The sequence below is a fragment of the Marmota monax genome, unplaced genomic scaffold (genome assembly GCF_021218885.2).
Source record: "Marmota monax isolate L192 unplaced genomic scaffold, Marmota_monax_Labrador192_F-V1.1 WCK01_AAM20220418_F8-fsc00047, whole genome shotgun sequence".
NCBI classification, from domain to species: domain Eukaryota; kingdom Metazoa; phylum Chordata; class Mammalia; order Rodentia; family Sciuridae; genus Marmota; species Marmota monax.
In genome coordinates this window covers 11,422,680-11,441,364 of record NW_026692072.1, presented here as the reverse complement: position 1 = coordinate 11,441,364, position 18,685 = coordinate 11,422,680, and the positions used below count along the sequence as shown (strand labels likewise).

The 18,685-nt window shown below is 34.3% G+C and overlaps 1 protein-coding gene across 29 annotated transcripts in view; it reads left to right on the top strand.

The window, feature by feature from the left end:
• The window catches only part of Phf21a (PHD finger protein 21A), a 189,923-nt gene that overhangs the window by 31,886 nt on the left and 139,352 nt on the right, over window positions 1-18,685 (top strand). For 13 of the 29 annotated variants that reach the window (XM_046456810.2, XM_046456840.2, XM_046456832.2 and 10 more), the window contains 5 exons: window positions 276-316; window positions 1,797-1,908; window positions 8,197-8,341; window positions 12,745-12,777; window positions 15,040-15,126. In XM_046456810.2, the coding sequence (XP_046312766.1) occupies window positions 8,288-8,341; window positions 12,745-12,777; window positions 15,040-15,126 (174 nt within the window). In that variant the 5' untranslated portion in view covers window positions 276-316; window positions 1,797-1,908; window positions 8,197-8,287. Of the gene's footprint in view, window positions 1-275; window positions 317-1,781; window positions 1,909-8,196; window positions 8,342-12,744; window positions 12,778-15,039; window positions 15,127-18,685 lie in introns of all 29 variants that reach the window. The other 16 variants (XM_046456865.2, XM_058583609.1, XM_058583606.1 and 13 more) reach the window with 3 other exon arrangements.

Here is an 18,685-nt window from a genome sequence, read left to right as displayed (position 1 = left end):
GCCTCTAATCTCCCACATTGTTCCAGGATCAACTGTACTTACTTTTTCTTGTCTTAAAAAGTTATGGTAAAATGGAGATTTAACTGCTCATGAGTTCTTTCTTTGTTTTAAAACAGCTTACTTATTACTTTTTTCTTTTGGTTCTTAACATTTGGAGACTTGTATTTGTTTCAGTTCTTCTTAAAATCAGATAGAAATCTTTCAGTCTTCGGCTTTTGATAACGTGTTCTAAATCTGTGTTTGTAGTCTAATTCCATTTTTTCCTTCTCTTTCAGGGGGCTAAAGAGCTGAAGGAGAGCTACTTTCCCCCAAATCGGTAAGTATGTTTATTAGGCAGGTATCAAGTACCTGATGCTAGCTGGATAGTAATTCACATATTCTTTTTCTTTTTTCTTTCTTTCTTTCTTTTTTTTTTTTTTTTTTGGTACAGAAAATCTTTTCCCCAGAAATGAAACTTTACTGTTTGTACTGAGTGAAAGTGAATTTTTGTTTAATTTCATGTAGGCATATCTCAAATGCATTTGTGTTTCTAATAATACTACTATTTGATAATCTGTTCCCATGTAAAGTTCCCCTTGTCCAAAAATGCCCTTAATGTACTAGTTAGGGCTGAGAATCCAAAAGTTGGGAAATTCAAAAGTTAAGTTTCCCATTGTGTTTTATATTACTTAACATGCTGTTAAATTTGATGGCCTTCATATATGTGTAAAATGGCTAGGTTAATATAACTGTGGGAACCTTGACTTTGAAATTTAGAACTCAGTGTTTACATTCTTAAACAGTATTAGATTGGCTTCATGTCTGATATTATGTTTTTAGTGTGTTTGTATACTTCTTAAAGGGGAAGAACTAAAAAAAAGAGAGAATTATATCAGTGTGGGTCATACAGGCAAACACATTTTTTCCTAAGATCTACTTTAGTACATTTTTTAATGGCACAATTCATCATGTTTAATCATTTCTTTGAATGTCTAATTCAAGATCACAGATTGCCCAGGGCAGTCTAGTGACTAAGCATCAAACAAATACTAACTTTATTTGGAGAGTGTGTATTATGAAAAAAATGATATTAAAACACGATAGTTGGAATAGTGAAGTCTTCTAATGCAGAACTACTTTTTTTTTAATCCTCTCAATAGTAATTTTTTTAAAAAAATATTTTTAGTTGTAGATGTACACAATATCTTTAATTTATTTGTCTTTATGTGGTGCTGAGGATCAAGTGCTCTACCATGGAGCCACAACCCCAGCCCTCAATAGTAATTTGACTTAGTGGGTAAAATAGATATTGTAGATAGTTGGTTAAGCCTTTCTTTTGATAATTTATGGCCCTTGAGGTGTCTTTCTTACTTTTTAGGGATTGGATTTTAACATGAAAGGAAGACACTTGAACTAGCAAACCTTGCATTTTACTCTCTTATAATTCTACTCTCATTTCTCTCATGGAACCTTTTTAAATAAACAGTCAAAATTCTATGGACTTTTACTTTGTGACATGATAGAATCTAGAATCTTAAAGAGGGGCCTTTAAGAGTCTTCTCTTCCAGACTTTTGCCCTGTGTGGCAATTTCTTTGCCTATATCCCTGACAGGTTGTTAATTGATCTAGTTTCATATTGAATACTTCATTTAAAAAAAAGTAGGTCATATTTTCTATGATGTATTCTGAGGAATTCTAGTTCCACAGAAACTGAATAAATATTATTGAGGTGGGGCTGGGGTGGGAAAAGGGTTCTGTGGTCAAATAATTTGGGAAATGCTGCCTTAAACAAAGTTAAACAGGTTTCTTTACTACAGGACTTCTCAGAACCTTTAATATGCTAATGTGCATTGTGAATCTCCAAGAGGGGGATATGATATGCAGCATTCTTGAATACTTCTAATGACAGGGAGCTCACTACCTCATAAGGTAACCCATTCCTTTTTTGTACAGCTCTAATCCTTAGTCTTCCTTATATTGATCTGAAATCTATCTCCCGTACGTCTACTTCTGTTAAGTATTTATTGGTTATGCTGAGACCACTACACCCTCCTTGTGTTATCTTTTGTGTAGTACATATTTATAAGATGCTGGCCAAGTTTGTCTGGACAGTTATTATTATTTTTTATATATCATTAACTAACATTCAAGTAAATGTGGCAACCAGTTCTAAAATCAGCCTTATTTTCACTATTCTCTTGTATATTCTCTTGTATATTACTCTCCAGCTTTCCCTGATTTCTGTAAAGAAAAATGGGAACAGGTAGCCTGGGGCCCAGAAGGAACACTGATGGTGAAGAGAGGTGTGGACACTGTGACAGTCCTGTGTTTTGTGTGGGGCAACTATTATCCTAGAGTGGCAGTGATATGAACTGTGTGGGTGTTCCTGTCTGCTCTTTCTCCAAAAATCCAAACAAAGAAGGAAAGATGGATAATAGCAAAGAAACATAATTAAATAATTAGGAAATAAATAATTAGGAAACTACTATTTAATAATTTGGAAACAAATAGCTTCAGTGATTTTTGTCAACAGCTATTTTTGAGCATAACCAAATTGCCAGATTCAAAGGGTAGGTAGCCTATAAAATCAGGGTTGCCAAGTTTTTATGCAGCATTTTCTTTTGACCTCTGGAATGTCACATAGAAATACTACCGTGAAAATAACTCAGCATGGGTTGAAAATTTGCTAAATGAGAAGAAGACAAAATTACATTAATTTTTGTCAGTTTTTTATTTATGTTAATAAAGATTAGAATTTTCAATAAATACTTTTTTATTTTTTCAACTGGGGATTAAACCCAGGGGCACTTAACCACTGAGCCACATACCCAGCCCTTTTTAATATTTTTTTTAGAGACAGGGTTTCCACTAAGTTGCTGAGGCTGGCTTTGAACTTGAGATCCTCCAGCCTCAACCTCCTGAGCTGCTGGGATTACAGGTGTGCGGTGTCATAAGAGCTTTAGTAAAAACTTTTAAAAGACTTACTATTTTTAGCATTCATGTTAAGTTTTAGCATCATTAGTTAATGGTCAAAGATACTATTTTATTTTGCTGAATGTTAAATACATAGTATTTTTTTGCATAATTGAAACCTGATATCTGGATATTAGACATGGGGCAAGATGAAAGGCTGCATAGATCTGTCAAGGCTTCCTGCTTTTTCCTTTTTTAAAAAGTTAAGCTGTCTTTAAACATTGCATCTAAGAATATAGATAAGAGCAGAGGAGTTTTACACAAAATAAAAGCATGGTACAGGGAACATATAGCTGTCTGTTTTTAGGGACAGCCTGGGGGCATACAGAATGTGTTTTGACATATTATACATACATGGAGTTATAACTTCTCATTTTTGTGGTTGTACATAATGTGGAGTTTCATTGGTGGTGTATTCATGTATGAACATAGGAAAGTTATGTCCAGTTCATTCTACTGATGGACTTACTCTTTAAAGTAACCATTGGTTGACCAGTCAAATTTTGATTGGAAAAAGACATGTCAATTTAGAAATTTAAAATAATTCTTAGCAGTAAAATCAGAGTTTTATAGTTTTTTTTTTTTTTTACAGTTGTTAGAATCGTAATAAGAGACTTAGAGGTCATAGATCTCTAAGCAAAACTATTCAGAAAAATAGTTAGAAGCCCCTTTCTCAGAAAATTCAGTGTTAGAAAAGCCTGCAGCTTAATAGAAATAACTTTGTAGTAAGAAGTGTTTTTTTGTTTTGTTTTTTGGTACCAGTGATCTTCAGCTCTATTATGTATTTTTTAATTTAGAGACAAGGCCTCACTGAGTTGCTTAGCACCTCGATATTGCTGAGGGGGGCTGGCTTTGAACTCATGATCCTCCTGCCTCAGCCTCCTGAGCTGCTGGGATTATAGGTGTGCACCACCATACCCGGCAAGAAGTTTTATTAGAAAGTTTGAGTGTGAAGAAAAAAGTTAAATATGATAAGACTGTCATAACATTTTATAGTTTACAGAGGACTTTTCAGAAAATTTCACTTATTTAAACCTCACAATAATCCTCCTGTGAATAGGTAGTATTTTCTTGATTTACAAGCAAATGAACAAACCCCTGAGGATAAAAGTTGTCACACAATGAGTTTGGAATTAGTTTTTTGGGGGGGATAATAAATGTTCTTTCTAGGTGACACAGGTGCCCTTTTTAGTGAGATTTGATTATTGCTTTTGTTTGTTTTGGAGGATTTTTATTTATTTGTGTAATCTGGTTTTATGCTCTGTTTTTTTGTTATTTAAAAGCAAGAAGCTATTAAGTATCCCAGTGGTTTGAGGTATATAGTTTTTTTCTTGTTTTGTTTTGGTATTAGGGATTTAACCCAGGGCTGCTAAACCACTGAGATATATCTTCAGTCCTTTTTATTTTTATTTTTTTGGAGACAGGGTCTCACTAAATTGCTGAGGCTGGCCTCAAATTTGTAATCCTCCTGACTCAGCCTCCTGAGTTGCTGGGATTACAGTGTGTACCACTGTGCCCAGCTGGGGTATATTATTTTGAAGATTGCAAATGTTTGTATGTGGTGCTGGGCAAGTGCCCTTACTAATGATAGTATGCAGTGTTCTTGGTTGGTGAAAGGCATTGTATCTGAATACAATATGTCTATTATTATATGGTTAATCTGTTTATGGTCACCTTGCTTGGAGCAATTGATTTGTTGTCTGTAACTTATGAATCACTTATTTTAAATTTTAGAATTTATTTATTTATTTATTTATTTTTTGGAGGCAGGGTCTTGCTAAGTTGCTCAGGCTGGCCTTAAGTTTGCAGTACTCCTGCCTTAGCCTCCTGAATAGCAGGGATTACAGTCAGGTACCACCCTGCCAGGCAGTGTCTTCTTTTGATGCTATAAGTTGCCCCCAAACAGTGTTCAGATGATGGCTGCATAAGTTGTTTAAGATCCCAAAATATTTTGTAGAGGATTCAACATGTGCTTGCCTTGTCTTTGTAAACCGTAAATATATGTATGTTATTTGTTCTTTTAGGCGGAGACCAATCTCTTAAAATTACTATCCAGAAACGGACCTTTCTGAAGGATTTCAAGTGAATCCTTTACAAGTTTTTCTATAACTAGTTTACTACCTTTTTTAACCCTTCATTTTATTTTAAAATAAAATGTAATTGGCATTTAGAGTTCTTGCCAACTAAAACTTCATGCTTTTGTATGTCTCTCATAGGTAGACAACAGTCTGATGGCGGAAGTAAAAGCTGTCATCTCCTCATTAACTTGAGTTGCAGTCTTATTATCCTGCAAGGCACTCTTTGACATTTAGAGTCTCCAGGTTAAGACTGGGTTTTGTTTTTTTCTTTTTCAGAGCATTTTGTTTGATCAGTGTAACATTTTCTGGTGCTTATCAATCCTCACAAGTTTTTCTTATTTAAAAATAAGTGCATTTTTTTATGGAAAAATTCAAAAATACTAATACCCCAAAAGTAGAAAGTAAATAACTATCAGTGCTATCACCCAAAGATTTCATTAGCAAATTGTGAAGTATTGTCTGACACACATTGTAAATAGCTAAGTATTATCATGTTTACAGCTCTTCTTCAGCTTGATGGACAAAATTTACATTTCTATGACTGTTGAAGATGAATTTTTTTTATGTGTTAGTCATTCTTATTTCTTCTTTTATGAATTCCTTTTCCATGAATTTTTATTGCTAATTTATGAGTGCCCTTACTATATAAACAATATTAACCCTTTGGCATGTATAGGTTCTCCACGTTTTTTAACCTGTTTCCATAGTTTATATGAGTTCAGTTGAGCTATGGTGTTGTGTGTTGCCACCAGAATAATAAAATATGCCTTTCTATTTTTTGAAATATTTATTCAACTTCAAGGTGATTCTCAATTTTATTATAAGGGATCAGTTTTCAAAAATTAAAACTGCATACTGTTTTCATGAACTATAATATATGTTAAGAATTTGAATAGGGAGATTAGTATTTAAAATTAAAGTGTACAATTTTATATATATATATATATATATGTATATATATATATTAATTTTAGATGAACACAGTACCTTTATTTTACTTACTTTTATGTGGTGCTGAGGATCAAACCCAGAGCCTCATACATGCTAGGCAAGCGCTCTACCACTGAGCTCCAGCTCCAGCCCCAAAGTGTACAGTTTTAACATTAGCAGTTGTTTATAAAGTAAGTGTACATGACAACAGCAGAAACCTTGGTCTGAGTAACTTAATCATTTTGATATTTATTTATTTACTTATTGCAGTTCCAAAGATAATAAATAGCTAAAATACCCATCAAAATATTTGTTCATCAAAATATCTCCTTTTTCAAATTAACCCTCCTAAATACACTTCCTTTATGATTTTTTTTTTTGTTGTTTAAAGTATCATTGTACAGTGAATCTTTTCTAGCCTCCACAAACCTAACTTTGAAGGAATTTTGGACTTTGGGATTTTTTTTCCTTTTTGGGATTAGAGTATATTGATATCATGTAACATGGCATATAAACCGAGAGGAGAGAGTGCCACTGATGCTTTAAGCCTAGTAAAATTAAGAAAATATGAAAAGTAATATTCCTAATATAATATAATTAATGACTATGTCAGTGTTTTTTTTAAATATATATTTTTTAGTTGTATATGGACACAATTCCTTTATTTTATTTTTATGTGGTGCTAGGGATCAAATCCAGTGCCTCATTCATGCTAGGCAATTGCTCTACCACTGAGCCACAGCCCTGGCTCCAGCCTGGTCAGTTTTCTGAGTTGAATGTGGACTTTATTCATAGGTAAATAATTTTTAGAAAACATGAAGACCATGAATCTCATTGTATTGGGGTGAAGTAGTGGCTCTTCTAGCTTCCTGTTTATTCCCTTCCTCAATGCTAAAAAGCTACTCAAGCATCAAATTTTATAAGTGCAAAGAAGAGCAGAGATTTGAAGTCAGGGTTAAAAAAATGTATTCAGACACGTATGAAGACAGGAATGGTGTAAATATACTTTGTATACAACCAGAGATATGAAAAATTGTGCTCTGTGTGTAATATTAAAAAAAGAATAAATTTGACCCCCTAAATGTATTAAGCCCCCCCCCAAAAAACCCCACTTTTGCTTTGGCAAAGAACCCCAAATCATGTCTAAGGCACATTTTTAAAAATATATATTTTTTAGTTGTAAACGGACACAATATCTTTATTTATTTATTTTTACCTCACATGTGCTAGGCAATTGCACTACCACTAAGCTACATCCCCAGCCCCCTAAGGATTAAGGATTAAGTCATGTTTGGGTTTACAAGTCTAGATTTTTGACATTATCTCCACATGTAGTTATACATGTAGTCAGAGATGCACTGGCAAAAGTGTGAAGAGAGGATGATGTTCACTATGAAGCCAGAAGCACATTCCGTTAGCCGCCCATCTCCAATTCTACATACAGCAGTATCTCCCATAATACACCCATCATAATTTTATGGATAGCACAGATTGTATAGATAAATACAGTGCAAAGTACCTATACTAAGTCATATTATTGTATTTAACTTGTTAAGTTTAAATATTTAAATTATACCAGAACTCCCATTTTAATTTATTTATTTTTATTTTATTTTATTTTTTTAAAGAATTTAACCTTTATTTATTTATTGTTGATTTTTTTTTTTAAATGTGGTTCTGAGGATTGAACCCAGGGCCTCACCTATCCTAGGCAGCCGCTCTACCTCTGAGCCACAACCCGAGCCCTTAATTTCTTTATTTTTAAAATAAGAGTAGTAAGAGCCTAACCAAATGAAAATACCCTAGTTTTCTTTAACTTGTGAGGAACTCAGCTCTCCAGTGTACTCTTTGTGATGTTTAAAAATGTGTGATCATGTTTTGTGTCTCTTTTCTAAGGACAGTGTATTCTGGATGATGATGGTTTCTAGGGAGGAAGTGATGTTACTCAGTTCTGTGCTTAGTAGGTGGTATGTAACACAGTGCTTAGTTTGTAGTGAGTGGTTATGTTTCCATGACCATGACTTTTTGTTATTTTTCTTTTCTTAGTCTTTTAAAGTGTTCTGTAGAGGAATGCTCAAAAGACTAAAACCCAGAAATGTTTGATACTGAATTGTTTTAGAGAAAAATCTGGGATTTTCTTCCTCTGTTAAAAATCAAATATTTTGGGGCTCATATTTAACATGAATATGTTCTTTATTCCCAATTAATGATCCATAACATTTTATGATTTGTACAGCTGCATCAAGAAGAAGAGTTTGTTATTTTAAACAGAGGCTGAAGAACTATAGAATTAGCAGACATAAGAGAAAGTGTGGAGAAGGTAGAGGATGGAGTTGCAGACTCTACAGGAGGCTCTTAAAGTGGAAATTCAGGTTCACCAGGTACGTTATGTTGTTGGCTTCTCCTACATTGGGCATTAAATTATGACTAAGATTAGTAAACTGGCCCATCTCTGGTTTTGGGTAGTTTGAAAATCATCTTAAGACAGTTATTCCAGAGTGATGTCATTTGCCTCTTATACTCAACAAATCCATCAATACTTTTAAGAATTTTCATAAAATATTCCTGACTTCCCTTCCAGAGAAAAGGACTGAAAATATATATTTTTTAGTATCCCAGAGGTATTTAAAAAACACTTTTTTTTGTTCTGTTTTTGGTTTTGGTTCTTTGAAGGACCTTTGTTCATGTGCTATATAACTTGCATGTAAGTTATGAGACATACGGAGCTTAAGTATCATATATACTAGTTTTTGCTCATAGGATACAGCTTTATGCCATTTTTCTTTGGTAATGATTGCTTTCACAGGTGTTTAAATTTCAGATTTCATAATTCTTACACTTACCTTAGTTACCCAGACTGAACAAATCTTTAATGTGTATAGTTATAAAAGTGCATATATAAGATGTGATTATGTTTATATAATGTTGTTTCTATAATCTGTTAACCTTAATAAAATAATTAATTTTTATATGTTGATATGAATATATAAAAAATATAATTAAATCAAGACAAAAATATTTTCATAGATAACTAAATAATTAACACTGTGTAAACAGAATATTACTGTTTTGTGTCTATTTTCTAGACATTAGCTGGGCATTAGGCTAAAGACACATACAATCATGCATACATGTATAATTCTTGATACTCAAAAGTGGTAAATGGTGATGAATTGATTACTTCTAAAGTATAACAGTTGAGGTATAATATTATTTAAAAAATATTTTTTTTTGTAGTTGTAAATGGACAGAATGCCTTTTATTTAATTTGTTTATTTCTATGTGGTGCTAAAGATCGAACCCAGTGGGCTGGGGCTGGGGCTGGGGCTCAGTGGCAGAGTGCTCACCTAGCATGCACGAGGCAATGGGTTCGATCCTCAACACCACATAAATGTAAAATAAGATATTGTGTCTGCCTAAAACTTAAGAATAAATATTAAAAAAAAAAGCTTGAACCCAGTGCTTCACCCATGCCAGGCAAGTACTCTGCCACTGAGCCCCAGCCTTGATTTAATATTCTTTTTTTTTTTAAGTTATCCTAAACCTAAATACTCTCTTAATAGTCATATTAACTGTCAGTTTCCCTGTATATTCAGCTACTGGGTTTGAACATAAACTTGATAGATTTTATATTTATTCTTACTATACAACATTTTGTGTACTAACAAATGTTTCTATGTCAATTAATGTTTTAACATACAAAACATATAAGACATTTCACTCTAGTTACTTCTATTTTTGAAAAAAATGGGTAATATTAAATCCAAATGACATGCCTGCTTCATAAAACTAATGTTTTCTGATTGGATATGGAGTAACCTACTCAATTGATGATCATGACGTATTCAGGGATGCTAGAAATGATGGAGTAAAGGCATTGGTTGTAGAAGCCAGGCAAAAGGTATCCTTTTTTGCATTTCCAGTTACAGAATGAGATTAGGCTGGAATTAAACTTACTGTATAGAGATCATATTATGAACCTGCCTGCTTTTGCTATAGTGGAAGTAAATTTTTGATCTTTGTTTTCTTTTTGAGGGGAGTGATAGAGCTATGTATATACATATTTAATGTTCAATAAATATTTATAATGGCCATCTTTTGGAAGGGAAGGCCCCTTTCTCTCCTCTCTTTTTTTTTAAAATTTTTTTTTAGTTGTAGATGGAATAAATACTTTTATTTATTTTTATGTGGTGCTGAGGATGAACCCAGTGCCTCACTCATGCTAGGTGAGTGCTCTACCACTGAGCCACAACCCTAGCCCCTGTCTCCTCTCTTTCTTTGATTGTTTTTAGGTAGATTTAATGGAGGCTTATTGAAACTTTCAGAGTATTTATTCCATATGGAATGGAGAATAGTTTGATGCAGAGGTTAGCAAACTTTTCTGTGAAGGGCCAAATAGTAGGATATTTTAGATTTTGCAGGTCATTTATAGTCTCTCTCACAATTTCTGTGCCCTATTGTGTATAGACAAGTCAATCACAAATGGTTTGGCTGTGTTTCATAAAACTATTTGAAAAACAGGTGGTGGGCCAGTTTGACCAATTGGCTGTCATTTACTTATCTTTAACATACAGTATATCCTCCTGAAAAATTGTTGTGTTCTTATAATAAAGGGCAACTTTGATTATACAACATCAGCCTCAAGTTGCTGGGAGTTTGGGTGGTCTAGAAAGTTGCTCAGCTTGTCCACACTTAATCCTGATTGTCTAAAATGCTGTTTAACTGTACATAGAAAAGTTGGTTTATTTATATCCTCAAGAGGTGGAGAGTTAGTAGGGTTATCAGTCAGTTTTTAGATTTCAGTGTCATGGAAGAAAAGCCTTTTCAGCTTCAAAAAGATAATTTTAGTATGAATAGCCAGTTCTCTGGTAACCAAATCAGAGGCTTTTTTCATTGAAGACTATGGCTAGATTTGTAAAAATATATAATACCTTGTGTTTTGTTTCATTCCTTTCCTTTGTGTGTGTGTGTGTGGTTGGGGAACTGGGGATTGAACCCAGAGTGCTTAACCACTGAGCTATATCCCCAGCCCTTTTTTAAACATTTTTATTTAGAGCAGGTTCTCACTAAGTTGCTTAGGGCCTCACTGAGTTGCTGAGGCTGGCTTTGAACTCGTGATCCTCTTGTGTCAGTCTCCTGAGCTGTTGGGATTACAGGCATGGGCCATTGTGCCCAGCAAACCTGTGTTTCAATTCTGTTAACTCTTAGAATGTGTATTGTTATTACTATGTAGGTTAAGTCTAGGATATAGAAGAGCTACTATTGTCAAATATGAGATAGAACATAGTGACATTCACTTTGTGTATTTGGAGATCACATGATTGCAACCTCAGCTATCTAGAATATGTCTTAACGCCAGAAAGAAAGTCTTTTGTCCAATTAGAATTAATGTCAGAAGTCATTCGCCAAAGATTAAACATTTAACTCAAGGGGGATTTCTTAGGTTTTTTTAGTCTATTTACTCATCTTAAAATTAGTCTAGTGAGTATATCACGGCTGATCAGAAGGACCAAATTTAAGTTGGGGTTCAGGGCTGTTAAGTAGGAGGCCCAACAATAGTAGCAAGATTGCTAGCTGACTGCTTTATATTATAGACTGAAATGATAAAAGGTAGAGATAACTTTTTTTTTTTTTTGGTACCTGGGATTGATAATAGGGGCTCTTAACCACTGATCCTCATCCCCAGCCCTTTTTATTTTTAATTTTGAGACAGAGTCTCTCTAAGTTGCTTAGGGCCTGGCTAAACTGCTGAGGTTTGCTGTTGCAGTGGGTCATACAAATAAGTTTTAAAGAACTTGCAATCCTCCTGCCTCAGCCTCCTGAAACACTGAGATTCAGGCACGCACCACCATGCCCTGTTTAACAACTCTTTAAAACAGCAAGACCTCTTTTACTGTAAGTGTCTTATTGTACTGTTTGTAGTATAGTATGTTAATTCATACTTTTGTGCCTCTAAGTAACAATAAGAGTTTGACAATTTAGAAGTGCCTTGTTAAGATTTTTCCATTGTATGAAAAACTCACTTGGAAAATAGCTTATTCCTAGATACTTTCAGGAGTCAGCCTTCTGATATTCCTTTATCCTTCAATTTTGTCTGTTCATCATTATTGCTACCTTTGCAGCAGTGTTTTTACAAGATGGGTACGTCAAATGTGGGGCTTCCTTTTCCTAGTAAAGGTCTCATTCTTTTTCCCAGAGGAGTATAGATAGGTAGAGATTTGCATTATTCCTCCACTTTCTTGTTCTTAGATATTGAGTATCATTGGTCCACTGAATGTATTCTTCCCTGAGGTCCCCTCTTACCTTGATAGAAGACAGTGGCAAACTCACCCCTGACACCAGGCTCCCTCTGTTGTGAGAATCAGCCCAATACATCTGCCAAATCTGTACTCCAAACAGGCTGGTTTTGAATGGGTCTTTTCAGGTCTTGTGAGGACTTTAGACAGTGACAGCATGTTAGAGGGATGCCTAGCTTGTGAGCAGTCGCCTTCTTTAAATTGCTTTTTAAAAGCCACTGACCTCCATCCCTGTCTCCAAATTGAAAAATCAGGTACTTTTTCATTTCAAATGTAAAGTGATAGTTTGGTTACTTTGTTTTTCCTATTAAGAAGAGTGCTTCATTAGCTTTTCACGTGGATCACACAATCTTTTTTGTCTATTCTGATTGTAGTGGTGTTTTATTTTGTGTGTGAACTTAAAACCCTCAATTTGGGGGGCCCAAAATGATTAGCCCTACAGCATTAATATTTAAAACTAATGGTTCTTTTTTTCTTTTTATTATCAGAAACTGGTTGCTCAAATGAAGCAGGATCCACAGGTAAAATATTTTGCTATTTTCATTCGCTCAATTTTTAAAATTAAAAAATAATTTAATAAAATGACCATAAAATATTCAAATATAGTTGGTCCTTAAGTTTTAAAGAACTCTTTCATGTCTAACAGCAAATATCTTTAGCACGTTGGTCTTCATGTTTTATGAGTTTAGAAAAATCCAGTCATTGTACTATTATATAGCTATCACTTCATCTTTGTTATTGTTAATTCGCTTTTATGTTCATTGCTCCAGGTATTTTGGGAGAAATATTGAGAGTTAATATTAATACTGTTCATATATTGTATTTTTTGCAGTACTGGAAATTGAAGCCAGGGGAGCTTTACCACTGAGCTACATCCCCAGCCCCTTTAAAAATTTTGAGATTGGGTTTCACTAAGTTGCTGAGGCTGGCTTTGAACCTTGTGATCCTTCTGCCTCAGCCTCTCGAGTTACTGGATTTACAGGTGTAATCTCAGTGTGCCACCATACCTGGCAATATTCTTCATATAACTTAAATTTCATTTTCTTAAGCTCACTTAATTAAAACCAGAGTTTGTAAGGGTTTCTTTAGTATCAAAATTATTGAAAGTGGACCTAAATCATTCAGTTTTAGAATAAAATAATAAAAGTATTTAAAATTTTTTTGAAAGAGCCATTCAAGAGGGTTTTAGAAATATCTTATATAATGTATGATCTAGAAAGGGTTAAATTTCTTTAAATTTTCATAGTTTTTATTCTCTACTTCTGAAGAGAAATCTTCTCCAAAAGTTATCTTGTCCTCTGAAGATTTATATTTGTTACTCAGGCAGTGTTTCTTTTGCAACCATTAGACAGTGGGTCATACAAATAAGTTTTAAAGAACAAATTTGGCAATCAGTTGTGTGAGTATTGGTATTTTAATGCTGGGATTGATAACTCACATTTAGTTCTGTTTGACAGTCGAACTTCCATGAGAAAGCTCTTTTTTATTTTTATTTCTGTGGTATATTTAAAATTTAAGTTGGATTTCGGGAACCAAGAAGCCATAGATCCTGGATTAATAGATCCTTTCATTAGCACCTGAAGTACCATTAGAAGCTAGCCTTTTTAATGTAGTTTGTGATCATGTAAAAATAGTCTTAACCAGAAGAATCTGAGGGGCAGCAATTTGTGAGACAGCATTATAGGTGAACTCATTAGAAAAGCCTTTTATCAGATATAGTTTTAAAAGTTCCAATGGGGCTGGGTACAGTCATGCATCCTTGTAATTCCAGTTATGTTGGGAGGCTGAGGCAGGAGGATCTCAATTTCAAGGCTAGTGTGGGCAACTTAGTGAGACCCCATTCCAAAGTAAAAAATTAAAAGGATTAGGGATATAACTCAGTAGTAGAGTGCTAGCAAAGCATATGTGAGCCCCTGCATTCATTTCCCAGTACTGTCCAAAAAAAAAAAAAAAAAAAAAGTCCAAATGAAGTAAACTTTAAACTCCCTAGAGGGTGAAGATGTGTGCTCCAACTCTTAATAGCAGACCAGGCTGGATATATTAAGTGTGTGTGAAATGATCGAGTAAAAGTAAGTCTCATTGGGCGAGGATGTGGGGATGGGGTTTCAGTCTGCTAGTAGGCTCTCCTGCTACACTAAACATTTGAAAACTTAAATTCCCCCCGCCCCACTTGAGTAAAAGGCAAGCATGCTCAGTGTATCTCATCTAAAATGGTATTCCTTTTTTTGATTCCTAGAATTTTAGAACTGAGAAAATGCCCTGGTAGTCAGTGTGTTAATTTGAATGATGTAGTGTGTTAAGGCAGTTTGAGTACTGACAGCTTTTCAAATCTAGGCTAAAATAACAAATGTACTTTACTAAATAAGGGAGAGGACAAGTAGAGAAAAACCTCTTATCTTTGTTGATAATGCTGCTGAGCATACAGTGTATGCACATTTATGACCTCCATTTTCCTGGTTTTGTCTGATTAGTGGAGCTTCGGGTTTTCTGTCAACTGATACATTCTAAAAAGAATAACAGTATTTTAGTAGCAAGGCACTTTTATAGTGCAAGAGGCTAAAATATAAAACAACTTGTAATTTAAAACAGCTGAAAGAATCTTCCCCTATTCTGGTGCTAGGAGCCTACATTTAGGATTTCTGCATTAGGGGGTGATATTGTGTGTATAATTTAATGCATGACAAATTTGATTGGCTAAATGCTTAAGGTTGCTTCATCATTTGTAATACAGTATACAGTCTTCTTGTTACTATTCTGTTAACAAATGAATATCTTTCTCACAGATATTTTTTCTTTCCAATCAGAATGCTGACTTAAAGAAACAGCTTCATGAACTCCAAGCCAAAATCACAGCTTTGAGTGAGAAACAGGTAGGGAAGTTGGAGGGGGGTGGGGTGGTATTTTTAACATTGTGTTCTAAAGATATGTCTGCTCCTGGCTTCTAAGAGAGCTGCTATTTTTCCTCATGTGTGAAAATAAGTGTGGGCAGCCAGACTCGATTTTAATTTTGTTTGAGCTCTGTTTGTCTATTTTTATTTTTGGTTGAAATCAGTCTCTAGAGTATCCCATGGGTATATGTTACTGGCAAACATCTGAAAGCAACGTGGCAGGCTGCCGTTAACTGTTAATTAAACTCTATAGTTTACCCATAGGGGAAGGGTACAGAAAGTTAGTGGGAGTGTGTGGTAGAGTCCTGTAGCTGCTGTATGTCTTACCTGTTGTAAAGGTTCAAACTGACATTTAATTTACTGAGAGAGAACAGCTGTTAAGTGGATCTCTAAATTCTAAGTATTGTCATATTTCCATGTTAATCTTATCAGATATTTACCTACTATTAGGCGAAAAAACAAGAAGAAACTTGTTAGACTTATTCTATATAGTGTCTTCCATTTTCCCAAAGACATGTGGAAAGTATTGTTTGGAGTTTTTTGTATAATGACTTCCACTTCACCAATTCAGGCAGTTCCTGCCACCAGGTGGAGTGTGACAATTGATAGAACTGTAAGTAAATGTCTATGCTGATCTGTTAAAGCATTTGTTCTCATGTTTTTTTCCCCACCACTTTCTCTGGTTAAAAAGAGCATTTTCTGTCGCGTGATAGGTAAATATGTAGGATAAAGTGATTTGTAGTTGATAGTTCATACTAGTGACATCTTACTGAAGATGAAATAATTTTTTGATGAAATAATTCTCAGTAACTGATTTTTATGGTTTTTAAAAACTTTCATTTAGTGAAATATGAGCTTCGAATAATTTATTCCTGGAAATGTCTGATTGTGTCTGAATTGTTTTTTTTTTCATTTAACTGAGGGGGAAATAAACTTTGAGAGGACTGTGTGGAAAAGATGAGTTAGCATGAGTTAAGTCTTCTTCCAGGTGGTGTGAACAACTGTTTTTTACTCCTCTCTTTTATTCTTATGCTTCCCCATCTTGTGTTCCCTACAGACTATAGGTGTTTTAGATAAGGGAAATGCCAAAGTAAAATCAGGAGGAAATGGGATTGGGGAAAACAATTTGTAAGGAAAAATACAGAGTTTGTTAATATATATTTGGCTCTGAATGTGATTCTGTTCTCTCAAGTCAAAATGATGTGTGTTAGTGAAAGTATTCTAGCTTTAGAATACTGGTAGTGCTGAGACTCCTTGTAGTTTCAGGGTTAGTTTGACAAGATGCCAATGAGTGAGTCACTTTTGCTGAAAAATTCACGTGTTCCAGCAGAGAAAAAGGGTGAGAACTGATGAGTGGAATAGGGGGTTGGGGGATGCTGTTGCAGTTAGGCCAACCCAAGCTTACATTTAGGGAAAATGGAGTAATTAAAGACAACATTGCATTTGTTTGAAATTTTTGTTTGTGAGAACTAATGTAAAGATTTGGTTTATTATATAATTTCTATTTTTAAAATTTTTTCCTGCTAGGGACCTCATTTAGTAGAAAATTGCAACCATCTCTGTTCAGTAAGATAGTTCATCAGGTGGCAAATTCTGCTTGTTGGCTGAACTAGGTTTGGATTCTAGGAACTGGACTTAAAAATGTCTAATGTCAGGAAAACCTGAGGTATACAAGATAAAGAAAACTGGAGTCAGAAACAAAATGCAGTCTTGCAGTTTTTATAGTATTTGCTTAACTGTTAAAACAGTCTTCTTGATGAAATAGGAAAATATCACTTTTAGGTAGGATAGTACTTGAAGGAAGCACAACTATAAAGTTTAAAAGCCGATCCTTCCTTGGGCTTATTTCCAACATGAAACATTGCTATTGCTAATTAAGCTGTAGTTTAAAATAGTTTCATTTTAGGACAGATTCCTAATGCTTTATGCCTAGCTTTTTGTTTCTACTTCTCAAAAGATCCACTTAGCCTCTGGCAAACATACTGATTTTTCTAAAATCTGAATTACCTTACTCACATGACTAATATTTAATTTAGCATTAATTTTTGGTTGTGAGAAAAATTAAAGCTTTGTAGTATGAAAAATAATGTCATATTCCAGAATTAATAACTATTAACTCTTTGTCCTATTTGCTTCCATTTTTTTCATCTGTGTTTTTCTGTATTCATTTGAAAACGTAATTATACAATTAATAAATGCAAATTTTCTCTTATTTGCTTTATTTTGTTTTCTTACAGTAGACACTTACTAGTTCTTATTCTTTATTGTGACCTTGATTTTTGATACTTTCTTCCTTAAGTCTAATTATGTAATGATGTACTTCATTTGGGAAAAGATGGTCTTTAATGAACATTCTTCATGGCTGAAACTCAGTGTATTTCACTGAACTATTGGTTATAAGGTTCTAGTTCTTTCAAACTGTAACTTGAGATTTCTAAATAAAAACTCTCAGATTTTGAAGTCAGTTTATTAATCTACAGGGCTGTAATTGGTGGTTGACAATTATAACTCAGAAAATACCCAGACTTGATTGGCTAGGTGAATTATATATCATTAAATTTATGGTTTTAAAAACACTACTTAAAAAAAAAAACTACTTTAGTGGCAATGAAATATGCTCCTGATAAAATAAGTGAAAGTGTGCATATAACTTTATATGCATTATAATCCCATTTTTGTGTTTGTGCATATGTGTGTGAGAATTAGAGTGTGTAGCGAAACAGTGTCGGTATAAAATGTTGAAAGGTGATGATTTGGGTTTTTTTGCGGGGGATACCTGGGGATTAAACTTGGGTACTTGACCACTGAGTCACATCCCCAGCCCTATTTTGTATTCTTTTTAGAGACAGGGTCTCTTGCTGAGTTGCTTAGTGCCTCACTTTTACTGAGGCTGGCTTTGAACTCGAGATCCTCTTGCCTCAGCCTCCCAAGCTGCTGCAGTTACAGGCAAAAGGTGATGATTTTACAGGTGGTTTATTTTTTTCTGTATACTCCTTTGTATATTTCCTAAATTCTCCATAGTAAATATATTTCCACTTTAGAATCAGAAATAAACAAATATTATTTTAAAGAAATTTTAATATTAACCTCTTCTCTGTGCCAGAGATAGTTAGCATCTAAAAATCTTATGACATTCTCTAATAATATGTGAACCACTCTACTCAGAGAGTTCAATAGTAGTAATGCTGAATTGTGGAAGCAACTGTTAGTTTCCTTAACAGAGTCTGTTCTTATTCTGTATTTCCCTATCTACCCCCCCCCCTTTTTTGGTACTGGGGGTTGAACTCGGGGGCACTCAACATCCAGAGCCCTATTTTGTATTTTATTTAGAGACAGGGTCTCATTGAGTTGCTTAGTGCCTTGCTGTTGCTGAGGTTGGCTTTGAACTCACGATCCTCCTGTTTCAGCCTCCTTAGCTGCTGAGATTATAGGAGTGGGCCACTGTGCCTGGTCCCCTATTTTTTACAGGCATTTTGGTCCTTTTCTTTTAAGAATAGATTGATTCTTATATTGGATCCAAAACTCTTAGTTGCTTTAGTTC